Source organism: Rhinopithecus bieti, unplaced genomic scaffold (assembly GCF_001698545.2).
Source record: "Rhinopithecus bieti isolate Rb0 unplaced genomic scaffold, ASM169854v2 scaffold_3856, whole genome shotgun sequence".
Taxonomy (NCBI): domain Eukaryota; kingdom Metazoa; phylum Chordata; class Mammalia; order Primates; family Cercopithecidae; genus Rhinopithecus; species Rhinopithecus bieti.
In genome coordinates, this window is record NW_016804410.1 from 480,982 (window position 1) to 495,985 (window position 15,004).

Genomic DNA, 15,004 nt, shown 5'->3' on the forward strand with positions numbered 1-15,004 from the left:
TCTCAGCATTTGGAACACTGGAGAACCCAGAATGGAACAAAATTAGACTGAATGTAAATGTCATTTAAAAATCTCACTGGCTGGGCACAGTGGCTCACATCTGTAATCCCAAAACTTCGGGAAGCTGAGGCAGGTGGATCACCTGAGGTTAGGAGTTCAAGACCCGCCCTGCCAACATGGTGAAACCTCATCTCTACTAAAAATACAAAAGTTAGCCGGGCATGATGGTGTGTGCCTGTAGTCCCAGCTACTTGGGAGGTGAGGCACAAGAATTGCTTGAACCTGGGAAGCAGAGGTTGCAGTGAGCTGAGACTGCACCACTGCATTCCAGCCTGGGCCTCAGAGTGGAACTATCTGAAAAAAAAAAATACTAAAAATCTAACTCAGTTACAAAGGCTGCTTGTTGCATAGAGCCATTTTGATCTGATCATACAGTCTTTTAAGTTGTGTACATTCCTTGGTGGGGGGGGATAAAGGGTCTGAGTCCCCTAAGGCTAGTCTGAAGAGTATGTGAAATAAGGATTAAAGAGATACCCTGATTATTTTGAACAACCCCCTCTCCGCCCCCCGCATGCAGGTTATTCAAGAGAAATGGTGTCTTTGGGGAAGGAACAGGGTAAAAAAGGTAAAGATGATGACTGATAAAGCATAAAAAGAATGAAAACCTTCAAATTAAAAATAAAAGGATGGCATCCTGGTTTTAATCATGATGGAGTAATAAGAATGGGGCTTACCCTTTACTGTAATAATCAACTGTAAAACTCTTGAAAATACATAAAGCAGTGTTTTCACACAGTTGTAGACAGCAGTCCAGGACTGATTTTTAAGAGAAGAAACAAGCGGTGAGCTCCATAATCACCCTGACTTTCTGCTTGAAGGTACTTTGCAAACTAACATAAAGTGGAGTATGTCTGGTTGGGAGAAAATAACACAGTATAGGGTTCCTGCTAAAATTTGCTGAGCAGAGTACTGGGGAGGAGGAAGCTGCAGAGAAGCAGCTGCAGAAATCTGCATAATTTTCTTACATCTAGCACAACACTAAACAGTACAGGGAGAAACCATGGGGCTTTAGGGATTAGCAGCTATAAGGGGCCGAGTGGAGACTTTGAAGGTATTCAGTTCTGGAAGACTTTGGAATTCTGGCCAAATAGCAGAGCCACCACCTCAAGTATTCAGCTGAAACCCCAAAAAGGCCATGCCCTGCAAATAGGGGTACCTTAATTTGCCCCAAACTAAGCCGCAACAGGATCAAGCAGGTCGGTGAGTAAATGAACTGCCTGCCAGCACAAGACTTGACACTCCTCAAGGAAGACAAAATCCAGACTGTAACAGCAGCATCAATAATGTCCAGCACACAGTAAAAGATTACTGGGTGTCCAGACAAGAAAATGTGACACAATCAGAAAAAACAAGCAATCAAAACAGATTTAAGAATTGATACAAATGTTGGAAATCGCAGACAAGTACTTTAAAACAGTTAATATGTTCAAAATATTAAAATGACACTGAAGAAGTGGGGAATCTCAGAAGAAATACTAAGAAGTGAACATTGTATAGCTGGAAAGTACATTCTGAAAAGAAAAATTCACTGGATGAGCTTAACATACAGGACACTGGAGAAGAAAAGATCAATGAACTTGAGGGCAGGTTAATATAAACTATCCCAACAAAGCATAAAGAAAACTAAAAAAACAATTGCCAGACTTGATGGGATAGTATCAAGTGTCTAACATGTATAGTTGGAATTCAAAAGGAGAGGAAGACTGAGCCAGAAAAATACATATTTGGAGAATAAAAGCAGAAAATTTCCAAATTTCATTTAAGAAATCTACAACCCATAGATCCAAGAAACTCACACTGCAAACAGGATAAAAAGGAAATCACACCTATGCACCTAACAGATTGCTGAAAAGTAGGAAAGTTTAAAAGCTGTCAGAGAAAAAAGGGAACAATGATGATAAGAAATACATGACTAGAAAAAATGCAATCAAGAAGACAGTCTTAAATATCTTTGAATTGCTGAAGTAAAAATACTGCCAAACTAAAATTCTATATCCAGTGAAAATATTCTTGAAAACAAAAGTGAAATAGTCATTTTTGGATATGTGAAAGTTGAGAAAATATGCTGTCAGAAAACCTGCACTGCAAAAGGTGGAAATTCTTCACACTAAGGTACATGATACCTGCGTGTATCTACATGAAAGAAAGAAAAATGCCAGAAATGGCAAATAAAATTATCTATTTTTCTCATTTCTTGAATTATTCAAAATCCAGTTGACTGTTGAGAATGTGTTTAAGCATAAACAATTTAAACAAAAAGTAAAAAGTTGTATGATTTAGGACATGTAGAGTAAAATATACAATAATTATAGCACTGTACAGAAAGACAACTAGAAGTATACTTTCCCCCTCCACCCCCGAGAGAGGGCATCACTCTGTCTCCCAGGCTTGATTGCAGTGGTGTAATCTTGGCTCACTGCAACCTCAACATCCCAGTCTCAAGCGATCCTCCTGCCTCAGCCTCCCAAGTAGCTGGGACCACAGGCAAGTGCCACCACACACAACTAATTTTTTGTAGAGATGGGGTTTTGCCATATTTGCCCAGGGTGATCTTAAACTGAGCTCAAGCGATCTGCCTGCCTTAGCCTCCCAAAGTGCTGGGATTACAGGCATGAGCCACTGTGTGCGGCAGAAGTATACTTTTATCAGGTGTATACATTATACAATTAGTGGTGTGTTATTTTAGATAAGAATCCATATCCTTATGGTAACTACTAAAAACAAGTAAAAGGTACAACTATAAAGCCAATAGAAGAGATGAAATGGAATACTAAAAAATAAAGAAGGCAGAAAAAGAGAAACAAGGGACAATGAGAAAATAAGCATGATCATATACTCCAACTTAACCACAGCAATAATTATATTTACATACAAGTGGCTTAAGCACCACAAACTTAAAAGCAAAGATCATCAGATTGAATAAAAAGCTTCAACAAGGTTTACAATAGCTTTATCCAAATATAAAGATACCAATAGGTTATAAGTAAAACTGGAAAAAAGACATACCATGAAAACACTAATAAAAGACTTCAAGACAAGTATTAGAGATAGATATTTTATCACAAAATGTTTAGTTAATGGAGAACATATCAATTCTAAATGTATATGCACCTAATTATTGAGTTTTAAGATACATAAAAGACAATGGAGAACTAAGACAAACTCACAATCATAGTTGGAGATTGAGTAGACAAAATCAGAAAGGATGTAAGAGATATTCAATGGCATTAGCAACCGCTGATCTGACATTTATAGAACAACTACACTCCTAAACTGCAGAATACTCCTTTTTACATGCAACCAGAATATTCACCAAAACGGGCCAACAATATGCTTGCCCATAAAACAAGTCTCAAAACATTTAAAAAGATTAAAATATTACTGAATATGATCTCTGACCACAGTGGAATTTTAGAAATAGTAACATATAGAAATAAATAACAATTAACTATTATATCTTTCGGTAGATGGAAAAATTATATTTGGAAATTAGTCCATATGTCAGTGAAAAAAAATCACAGGGAAATTGGGACATTTTTTGAGCCAAAAGATCACACAAGTAACCAAATTTGTCACATGCAGCTAAAGAGGTGTGTTGAGTGCAATTCTAAATACTCAGTTTTGAAGATGGGTTTAAAATCAATGATCTACAATGGACTAGGGAAAAAGAGCAAATTAACCCTAAGTAAGCAAAGGAAGGAAAGTGAAAATCAATGAAATAGAAAAAGGAGAGGCCGGGCGCAGTGGTTCATACCTGTAATCCCAGCTACTCAGGAGCCTGAGGCAGAAGAATCGCTTGAACCTGGGAGGTGGAGGTTGCAGTGAGCCAGATCGGGTCATTGCACTCCAGCCTGGGTGACAGCGAGACACAGTCTCAATAAATAAATGAATGAATGAATGAATAAATAAAAGAAAAAGGACATACACTAGAGAAAAATTAATGAAATTAAATGTTCTTCAAAAAAATTTAATGTAATTTATAAAGCTCTAGCTAGATAAGAACTAAAGAACACAAGATTCAGATAACAAGAGATTCTACGACATATTATAGACATTTTAACACAAACACTATAAACTTTTATACCAATACATTTCACAACTTACTGGAAAATATGAAGTCCTTAAAAGACAAACTACTGAAACTACTAGAGGCAGAACATCTATAGCTCCTTGAGATAAAAAATACAGACATTGATAGCCACTGTAATAGGTAAGAAAAGAAAAGTCAAAACAATCGGAAGAAGTAAAACTGCCTGTATTCACCAATGACATGATTGTGTACTTAAAATCCTAAGGAATCTGCGAAAAAAAAAAAAATATGCCAGAATAGGTGAGTTTAGCAAGTTCACAGGATCCAAATTCTATACACCAAAAGTAATTGTATTTTCATATAGAATAAATAAATCATTGCAAGATGAACTTTTTGAAAGTATCACAGTACCAAAAAATGCTTAGGGACAGATTTAAAACAGATGGCCAAGCCTCTACAGTGAAACTACAAAACAATATGGAAAGAGTAGATCGATCGAAGTAAATGAATAGACATATTACATGCATGGAATGGAAGACTGAATATTTTTAAGATGTCAGTTCTTCACAAATTGATTTTTAGATTCAGCACAATAATTCTAGCCAACTGTTGGGATAGAAATTGACATGTTCAGAGGACTGATATATCAGACTTCTAGACTTCCTACATAGTCCTGACTTACCATTTTTTGACTAGATGGTAGTATAAGAGTGATACACATTCAATAGAAAGCCTACTTTGAATTTTGGTCTTTTCCCTGGCTAGTAATGTGCCCATACAATACTTAATCTTGCAATGCTGGGCGGCAGCAGCAAGCCACAGCTCCCAGTCAGCCACAGCATCAGGAGGGTAAAAACTGATTCTTGCTCTTTGTGAATAACACTATTCCTTCTAAACCGTTAGTGTCAGTGCCCTTAGTGCCTTCAACCAATGCTTCTACTCAAGCCTAATCAGTAGGGAAATTGATAATCCTGTTGCTGTAGTATTCCCCATCATGCCGCAATTTTAGTGCAATGCTTCAAACATTCTTCAGGCCCAGTGTGCTTTCAGCTGTGTATGTTAATAGTGAGTAGCTATATAATCATTCTGTTTTTTGCTTTCAGTTTAGTATTCAATAAATTAGATGAGCTATTCAGTACTTTACAATAAAACAGTCTTTGTGTTAGATGATTTTGCCCAACTATAGGCTAATGTGTCATGAGTACATTTAAGGTAGGCTAGGTTGATGTAGGTTAAGGTGTATTAAATGCACTTTTGACTTAAAATACAGTATTTTCAACTTACGTTGTGTTTATCCCAACTTAAGGAGCATCTATGCAGCTACTGTAATTCAAGGCAGTGTGGTATGAGTGCAAGGATGGACAAACATTTCAATGTAACACAACAGAAAGTCCAGAAACAGATCCACCATTATGGTTAACTGAGTTTTTACTAAATGGCAAGGTAATTTAATGAGGAAAGGATAATTCTTTCAATAAACAGTGTTACAATGACTGGATACTTGTATGGGGGAAAAAAGAACCCTGATCCATAATTCACAACATACATATCAATTCAAGATGGATCACAAATATAAAAATATAAAGTTTATATAATAAAGCAGAATACCTGAAATCTTGGGGTTAAATTGGAGAGAAAAAATACAAAACATCAAAGAAAAAAATTAATTTGACTTTGTCAAAATTTAAAACTTCTATTCATCAAAAGACATAAAGAAAATACTCAAGCCAGAGACTAGGTGTAATATTCTTAATACATATATCTGACAAGAGACTTGCATCTAGAATGTATAAAGAATTTCTATGAACCAATTATAGTTATCAGGGATATACAAATTAAAACCAAAATGAAACAGCACTACACACCCATTGGAATGGTTAAAAGGAAAAATACTGACACCACCAATATTTGTAAAGATAGGAGGTACTAGAACTCTCATTCATTATATTCATAAATTGACAAATATAAAAATTTCTATAGGTAGGGCAGTCTTCCTTAGAAAGGGATTGTGGGCATGACAGAGACCAATATTAATCTGTCCATTATATTCCTTAACTGTAAAATGGAGACCATATGTTCCACCAGCTTCACTCGGTAATTATGATACATGGCTATTAACAGACTCAAATGACTCCATTTTATCAATTAATATGACCTGTCAATTCTGCTTCTAAGGTACCCCATGTTCTATCCAATGTCATACCACTATCATAATTTCAGTGTTCATAACTCTCTATAATATTTCAATAATCTAACTGATCTCAATGCATACAGTAGAAATTGCAGATTGACTTACCTAATTCCTGCTCCCTAGGAAGGCTGAGAAGCTTTAAAAAAAAACCTTCATTTCCCTAACTCCCTTGCAGCTGGAGTTCCACCTGCAAGTAGCCAGAACTTGGAAGTAAGTTTAATTTGGTTCTGGCAAGTAGATGCACTTCCACAAGATTTGGAAAGTGAGAGTGATGTAGAGGCCAACCTCTTGTCCCTTTTGTTGCTTCTGTTTACAAGGGAAGTCATGGAAATATGGCCTCCATTCCTCACTGTTCCGTTTCTCATTCTCCAGACAACTAAGCAGTTGTAGTGATTCTTGATTGGAGCTTCCTTCTTGCTGGATCACAGGTACATGAATATATTCTCGAACACAGAGTTGAAAATCACTTGTCAATAAAGTTTCAAAAAAGACATTCGTTGTTTCTTACCATTTCCCTTTAAGGTAGAAAAAGAAAACAATCTCACCATTTCTACTTTGTAAGCAGGAAAACTAGGACTCTAAATAAGCTCAAAACAGATACACACCCAGCTCAGTAAGACCACCAAAAAGGGGTACAGGTCTTTCCATTCTGGGGAAAACTAAACCCATGTTTGATGAAGTCTCCACATGGTATTCAGTTTCTAGTACTAGAATAACATGTAGGTGACATCTGCACCACTGAAGCCATTCTGTTTGGATCACTAGAGTTTAGGTAAGACTACAGCATAATGGAAAAGAAATAGTATTAAAAGAAAAATATATTGATATTCCTATAATTTTTAATATAAGTAAAAAAGCAAGGTGTAGAACACTGTGTATGTTATGCTATCATTTGTGTAGGAAATTATTTAAAAATAGGAATTTGAATAGGACTCAAATATCCCTGGAAAGATTCATAAGAAATGAGTATCATGAATTTTTTCTGAGGGGAACCAAGTAGCTAGGACAATGGTGGAAGGGCGACTTTAGTCTTTACATACATTTAGAATTTTGAACTGTGAATAAATAACTATTTAATAAACAAAACACATTGAAAAATGAAAAAAAAAAAGATGCAATGACAAAGCCTGAAAACAGAACAAATGTTACACACAAAAGAATCAAAGTTTTGTGCATTTTATTTAATAAATTTAGGCCATAAAATACTGTAACTTAAATCTCTTCTATACACTATATATATTAATATAACCTTATTGGCCTGAAGTAGATGCTTACTAGAAGTTTTTCCATGGCTTCTTTTTAAAATCCTCAGTTATCTTCTCCTTTTTAAATAAGGATTGTATCTGCAAAGAAAGAAATTGGGTTAAATGATACTTAGATAAGGGATAGTATTTCTTTTAAAGGTAAAGGACTTTCAAACTGTAGTCACACTTTGGCGAATAGGATAGGAATGACAATTTTGTCCTTAGGATCAGATATTAAGCACAGACATTTTTATTTTCATTTATCCCTTTGATGTTGCTTTGATGAAAATATGGTAAAACCAAACAAAAAAATCAACAATAACAAAATCCTGTAAAGCTTTAAAATAATTAATGAAAACAGTTTAAAATGAAGGTATGTTTACACTTCTTTATGGCTTCAAAGATCCCCATTCCTCCACTTAATAAAAGCATATCATCTGCATAAAAGAGCATAATCTCCTTAAAAGTAATTAGCACTTTACAACATTTTCTCCTACAGCAGTTAAACAAATATGGCTGAACAACCCATCTCATTTGACTAATGACAAATCAGTACTGTTTGTGAACATTTTGTTTTTTGAGACTGAGTCTGGCTCTGGAGTGCAGTGGCGTAATCTCAGCCTGCTGCAGCCTCTGCCTCCCGGGTTCAGGCGATTCTGCTGCCGCAGCCTCCTGAGTAGCTGGAACTATAGGTGCATGTGCCACCACGCCTGGCTAATTTTTGTATTTTTAGTAGAGACGGGGTTTCTCCATGTTGGCCAGGCTGGTCTTGAACTCCTGACCTCGTAATCCGCCCACCTCAGCCTCCCAAAGTACTGGGATTACCCAGTCTGTCTGTCAACATTTTTACCAGTAATTTATACTCTCAAGTATGAAATTAGAGAATCAATCTAATTGGCTGCAAAATAGACTCAAAAATAAAGTATTTCTTCATTCTGTCTTTAAGTTGGGAAAATATTCCTCTCCCCTAGCTGATATCTACCTCTACAGTATTTTACTAATATTTCAGAGGCAATTATTATAATAGCTTTGTTAGGTCTGCAGGAATGCTGAAAATGTATTAAATCAGAATTAAATTATAATCACATAGTACAACTCTAAAACCTCCCACAAAAACCTGCTTTGAAACTCTAATCCAGCCTTTTGTTTTTATGCATGTGCCAATTAAAACTAAACAAATAGTCTGATATTTTACTTGTCTTAATTCAAACTCAATCATAATTCTACTCAGAGCTGAAAAAATCTCACAAATCTACACAACAGTTTCACACAATTCAGGAACCGTCTTTTTGCCTGAATGACCCCATACAAATTTTAAGTATCTTATAATACAACTTAACCCCAAACCTCAATGCTATATTCAATTAACCCAACTGAGAGGTGCTTAAGTAATAAAAATAAACACTTATGTTAGGTGAAGGGAATAGCTGTCTATGAGGACACAAGAAACAAATTCTTAATTTCTATGAGTAGAACTAAATTTTATACACATCTCTCAAAGGTACATGAAAAAGCTGAATCAAACTTTACCTAAAAAGATCATCAGCAAGAGACTCTTCTTTTGCATGTTGATTTTGTACCTGTCAAAATTAACATAATATCAAACATTTGCTCAGTGGTGAATATATAGTTAATGAATTGCTATGGTGATAGGTCACTGTCATCTTAGATAGAGATTCACATCCTAGAGGTCACCAAGTCTATGAGTTCTTGCCTCTACAATATTTAACAGATCTTCTATATTTTCACTCCATGCTAATATTATTACTAAAGAGCTCTAATTAAACAGCTTTCTCCCACCAATCTCCACTCAAAGACAACCAATGTATATTGCTAGCTTGCTGAGTTTCTAAACACTTTTTCCAGCAAAACCCTTTTACTAAATGAGATTTCAGTGCTTGGGGATCAGACCACTGATGAGACTAAGAGGGCAACATTTACCCCACCTTCAACTACAGCAGCTCCACAGTTAAAAGGGCTCCTGTGTTCTTGGTCCCAAATCAGGGCTTAGAGGCTGCTGCTAAATTACCTCTCCTCTAAAGTCCTTTTAAATACAAACTCACTAAACTACTACAGCACCTTACAGAGTCAAAATCAAAAAATCCCTGTGCTGAGTGCATCTTCCTAAATAAAGTCCAGCTATGTCCCTATCATATGCCATTTGAAACCCTTCAGTGACTTCTCCCACCTACCAAGGAAAACACAAACCCTTGCATTTGACCCACTGAAATGTGCAAGGTTCTTCATAACCTGGTTCCATTTTACTTTCCTAATCACTTCTCAACCTCCTCTTCGTGGGCTCTGTATGCCGGTTAAAACTGAATCACACAAAAAAGAAAAAAGCAAAACCAAAACAAAACCCCAGAATCATCTCCTAATTCTGTGACCTTCTATCTGCTTTTGTTCATGTTTCTCCCTCCGCCAAGGAAGTTAATTCCTTTTTTCCCCCTCTTCCCACATGTAATCATCTTTAAAGGTACATTCATTCAATACTTATTTAGTGCCTCTTTAGCAAAGGCTTCCTAATCCCCTTCTTTCCAAAACAATGCCCGCTATGAAGAACTCTCCCAAAATTTCAGCTACGGAATTCCCAGGATGCTTATCAATTTCTACCTTCTGTTATAATTATTTATGTTTGCACCCTATCCTCTCTAAAAGACCAGAAGTTCCTTAAATACAGATAGAGTAAGTCCTGACTTAATGTTTTCGATAGTTTCTTGGAAACTGCAACTGTAAGTGAGATGACAAACAGCAGATCCTTGAATCATGTTGTTTTGTTGTACTAATGAGAAATAATACTGTTTATGTCATTTCGCTTAAAGTTGCAGCTTCCAAGAACCTACTGACAATGTTAAGTAAGGACTTACTGTGTTTATTTTTACTAACTTACATTTGAATGCTTCCAGATACTATCTTAATCACTCTCTCTCTCTCTATATATATATATACAATCTCACTTCATTTTCATGTAACTTCATTACTACTATTATACTATTATCTCAATTTTAATCAATGAGGTAACAGAGACTTAGGTAACCTGCAGAAGATAAGGGAACTCAGATGGAATAGCTGGGATTTGACCAGGTCTGCCTTATTAAGAGCACCAGCTCTTAACCAGGCTGCCTCAGGGCTTCTGAATCTCTACAGCAAGCCTACAAGAGTGACTTGCAGGGATTCAATCTTACAGACTGATTTTTCTATCATATATGTGAAACAAAATTACATCTTATCTTTTCAGATTTTCTAATAGGGATAGCAGAACATAAATGGGAAGACATAGTTTTAATAAAACAGTTGTCAAAATAACTACTGGTATCATTTTTCTAAATATTCTTAGAGGTTTCCTGGGGAATAATTTTAAAGTTGTAGCATAGTAAAGAAAAAACAGTGAGGAGAAAGCAGTTTTATTTCATATATTTTAGTAAAACATATAAAATAGTATTGAGAAACAGAAATGCCTCATATTACCGGCATTTTTCAGAGGTCTGCGGTAACTACTACTCATAGTCTTTCAAATTCAAATCAGGTTGGATACAGTTCAAATAATTTTTATGTTTGATATACACAATGAAAGTATCTTAAATTCAAGGGAACTTCAGGAACTGACACAGTGATTATGAAAACTAAGACTGGTGGGTCTGCAGCAGAGGCAGAGAAAGAAGGATGAAAAAGAAAAATAGGAAGGGAATATAGAAAAAGAATAGCTGCAGCCAACAGGGAAATGAGATGGCAGTACAGAACATTTACATAAATAAGCAGTAGCCACGCAGCAAAAGAAAGTCAAGTCTGTTATAGAGTAAGTCCTACCAATAGCATCTAAAATGATTCTAGCAAAAAGAGAAGTGATTTGGTGAAATCATCTAGAACACAGTCCATCTAATTCCTAATGAAATAAGCAAAAAATAGAAAAAAGTGAGCAGATGTATGATGCATCATCATTCTCTCAACTTCTTCCCCATCTAAAATTAATCAAACAAAACTTGACCATGTTAATTAATGAAGGAAAAGAGTTTAAACCATGTCATACACTTAAAAAGTGCAGCTGTGCAAAGAAGCAAATGATTCTGATGCAGCTGATTCCTAATACTGTCCCAATCCATTAAAAGTGCTACAGAACTGGTCAAACCTGAGGATTCTTACTAATGCCCCAAATTTGGGGAAAAGGTAGCCTCAACAGGGAAAACAATTGCTAGTGGGCTGCTAGGAAGGGACTAATGGTATAGAAGGTAAAGAAGTGGGGCTGACACTGACTGAACACATAGGCTCCAAGGATCCCTAACAAATTAGGTAAACAACCCAATAATGCTAGGTTATTCTCTTTTAGCTACGCATACTCCCTGGTACAGGACATTTAATTAAAATCCCAGGAGACAGCTAGCCCAAGCTGCACACAGCTCTAGCTGAGCCCTTCCTCTCCCAGATTCAATGTCTTCAGACAACAGAAACTAGATGGGACATGCCATGTGCCATTGACTGTTTCAGCATGATGCCATGCGACAGTGAGGCACAAGGGAATTCTGTTCTTTAATTTTTATTTTATTTATTATTATTTTTGAGACGTGGTCTTGCTCTGTCACCCAGGCTGAAGTGCAGGGGCTCCAATCATGGATCACTGCAGCACTGACCTTCTAGGCTCAAGCAATCTTCCCACTTCAGCCTCCTGAGTAGCTGGGACTATGGGCACATGCACTACCATGCCCAGTTAATTTGTTGTGTTTTGTTTAATTATCATTTATTTATTCTTTTTGTAGAGACAGGGTCTCAAGATGTTGTGCAGGCTAGTCTTGAACTCCCAGGTTCAAGTGATCCTCCTGCTCCCAAAGTGCTGGGGTTATAGTCATGAGCCACACCATCGTGCCTGGCTGAATTCTGTTCTTATGGGCAAGCTAAGAATGTTATAAGTAATTTTGATTATACTCAACTTCTGTCTCACAAACTGGCTTCTGAATGCAATCCCTGCATAAGATGGCATATGATCCTTTATGTAGCAAACAGAATATCTGGATAAGACATTTCCCTTTACCCAAGTAAAGACAAAAACAGGAAAGGGATACTGGAACAGAACATGCAGAAAACAGATAAAGAACCTAATCTGCAGGAAATAATAATCCATGAATAAAAAGCAAAATAGAAATATGAAAGCAATGAAATAACAAAAAATTAGATGTTAACAGAACAATGAAATGAAAAAAGAACAAATGCTAAGTAAAAGAACCATAATAACAGCCTTTCAGAATTAAATAAATTAGAAATAGCTAACACTCTAACACTTTCCACTGTTATAAATGATTTATATGTAGTATCTGATTTAATCCTCCCTCGTATGTCTGTGAAATAAAGGTACTATTATTATTATCATTCTGCACAGATGGAAACAGAGACATCAAGTAATTTGCGTAAGGTCACATACCTGGTGAGAAACATTACAAACATATCTGAAATGTAAATTTTTGATACAGTGAAAGAGCCTAAGAAAACCACAGTGAATGCAGAAAAAACAGATGTGGAGGACAAAGGTAATCCAATAAAACGATAGTTACGTCTTAAATGTAGAGAGCCCAGCAAATATAAAATATTTTAAAATATATAATAGAAAAAAAAGTTCCTTGGGAAAGAGAATTACACCTGCAAATCAAAACAGCATACTGTATGTCAGGAAAAACTAATGGAGAATGATCGACACTGAGATGTATTCTGACTGTTACTGGCTTTCAAGCTTAAGAAAGACAGCTGTGGTCATGCAAGTCACCTAAAAAGGGGACAAACAGGACTGGCATAAGGTGAGGGAAGCTAGGTGGGAGGAAGTACTAATAATGTCCTCACTTTTCGCTGTAGGGAGCCAACAAATAATTGTATATGTGAAGTTAAATATGAAGTTTAAAACAACTACCAAATCTGACTTACGGTGGTTTTTATAGTTTTCCTCCTTAATATTAGACAGATCTCACAAAATATCTTGGAGGGAAGAAACATTTACAGAAATTCAGCAATGCCTTCAGTTTAACTTCTTCCTATCAATGTCTCCCTTCCTTCCCAGCCTGTCCCTGCCTCTCAGTACTCCTCAATGAAGAGATATCTGGAATATTGTTCACTTAACTGTTTAAACAGGTAATTTCTGGGCTTTAGGTTTTCACATCTTCATTCTTTGTGTACTGCCATAGTTCTGTGGAATGCACATGTTATAAAATAATAAAGCCAATTTATTCTTTAAAAAAAAAGGAGAAAGGACGTGATTTCCATTCTTTCATTTTTTAAAAATAAGCATCCTGAATGACCTTAACAACTCTACTTCATGGGTGACTTTCCTAAATAACCCTTTTTTAAAATAACTGATAGAAAAGCATTTTAAAAAGTGAATTACACTACACCAACTATAAAGCAAAACAAGGAACACTGAGAGATTAGCAAGGACCACAGTCAGCTTTTGCCTTGCCCTGTGAGTATCTGCAAGTCATGAAAAACCTGAACTCTGCTTTAATGTCTACATGGGGTATGAGTGATACGAAAGAAAACCCAAGATGGTGACTTTAATAAAAGACCCAGCACTAAAGGAAGAAAGAGAAATAAACCTTACAACACAGAAGGAGCTAGCAAAGAAACTTGCCCATCTTCATCCTGGCACTTAGTGAAGGAAAGAAATAAAAATCTCATTTGAAGTTTCTAAACAAGCTGGCCTTCATTCACTCAGGCTTCTGGTCCAAATATTAATACATACTAACTGTCTGGGTGATTCAAAGAATCACAAGAAGATATTTTAATTTAAAGTGGTCTCATATTGGTAGAAGAAGACTGGTAGATAAAAAACATACCTTTTCTAGGGGAAATAAATCTGAACTTAAGACTCAAGAAAACCTCACAGATTTGAGTTCAAAAGAAAACAATCGGTTCATATTCAAAAATCACAAAGCACAAACTTGAAAACAAGGTACTGTAAGAGCAGAAAACAGATCAAACATTTTAGTAATGGTATCATTAGGCAAAGAATATAAAAGGGGAAGCTTGAAAAAGAGCAAGGAACAAGAAGATTTAGAAAGAAATAAAACAGACTTCCAGTAATGAGAAAATAAACGAATGGACGCAATGCCAACTAGAGTTGAAGACAGAAGTAGTAAATTGGAAGATGACCTGCAGCAGTTGCCAAAAATATAACCCAGAGAAACAAAGGCATGAAATACACAGGAAAGGCAAATGGAAAAGAAAATTTAACTTACATTAAACTGGAATTCCAGAAGGAGATAATGGGGAAAACAGCAAAAAGGTAACTAATATTCAAGAAAATGAATGAGAAATTTTCAGAATTGTTAAAACACAATCTCTAGTTTTAAAAAGGCCAGTCCCTTGACATACTATTTAAATGATATATGTGTAATATCCTCCACATTCTTTGAGTTTTCGTTAAATTTTTGTGGCTTTTATCTCCCCCTTCTCATTAGGAGGTAAAATGAATTTCTTAGGTCTCGCTTTTTATTTTTTTTTTTT

At 35.9% G+C, this 15,004-nt stretch overlaps 1 protein-coding gene across 1 annotated transcript in view; it reads right to left on the reverse strand.

Moving 5' to 3' along the window:
- Positions 1 to 5,500: 5,500 nt before the first annotated feature.
- The window catches only part of NBN (nibrin), a 52,718-nt gene continuing 43,214 nt past the window's right edge, over positions 5,501 to 15,004 (reverse strand). The window contains exons 16-17 of the mRNA XM_017867907.1: positions 9,056 to 9,105; positions 5,501 to 7,624 (exon numbers count right to left, since the gene is read on the reverse strand). Coding sequence (XP_017723396.1) covers positions 7,594 to 7,624; positions 9,056 to 9,105 — 81 coding nt within the window. The 3' untranslated portion in view covers positions 5,501 to 7,593. The remainder of the gene's footprint in view (positions 7,625 to 9,055; positions 9,106 to 15,004) is intronic.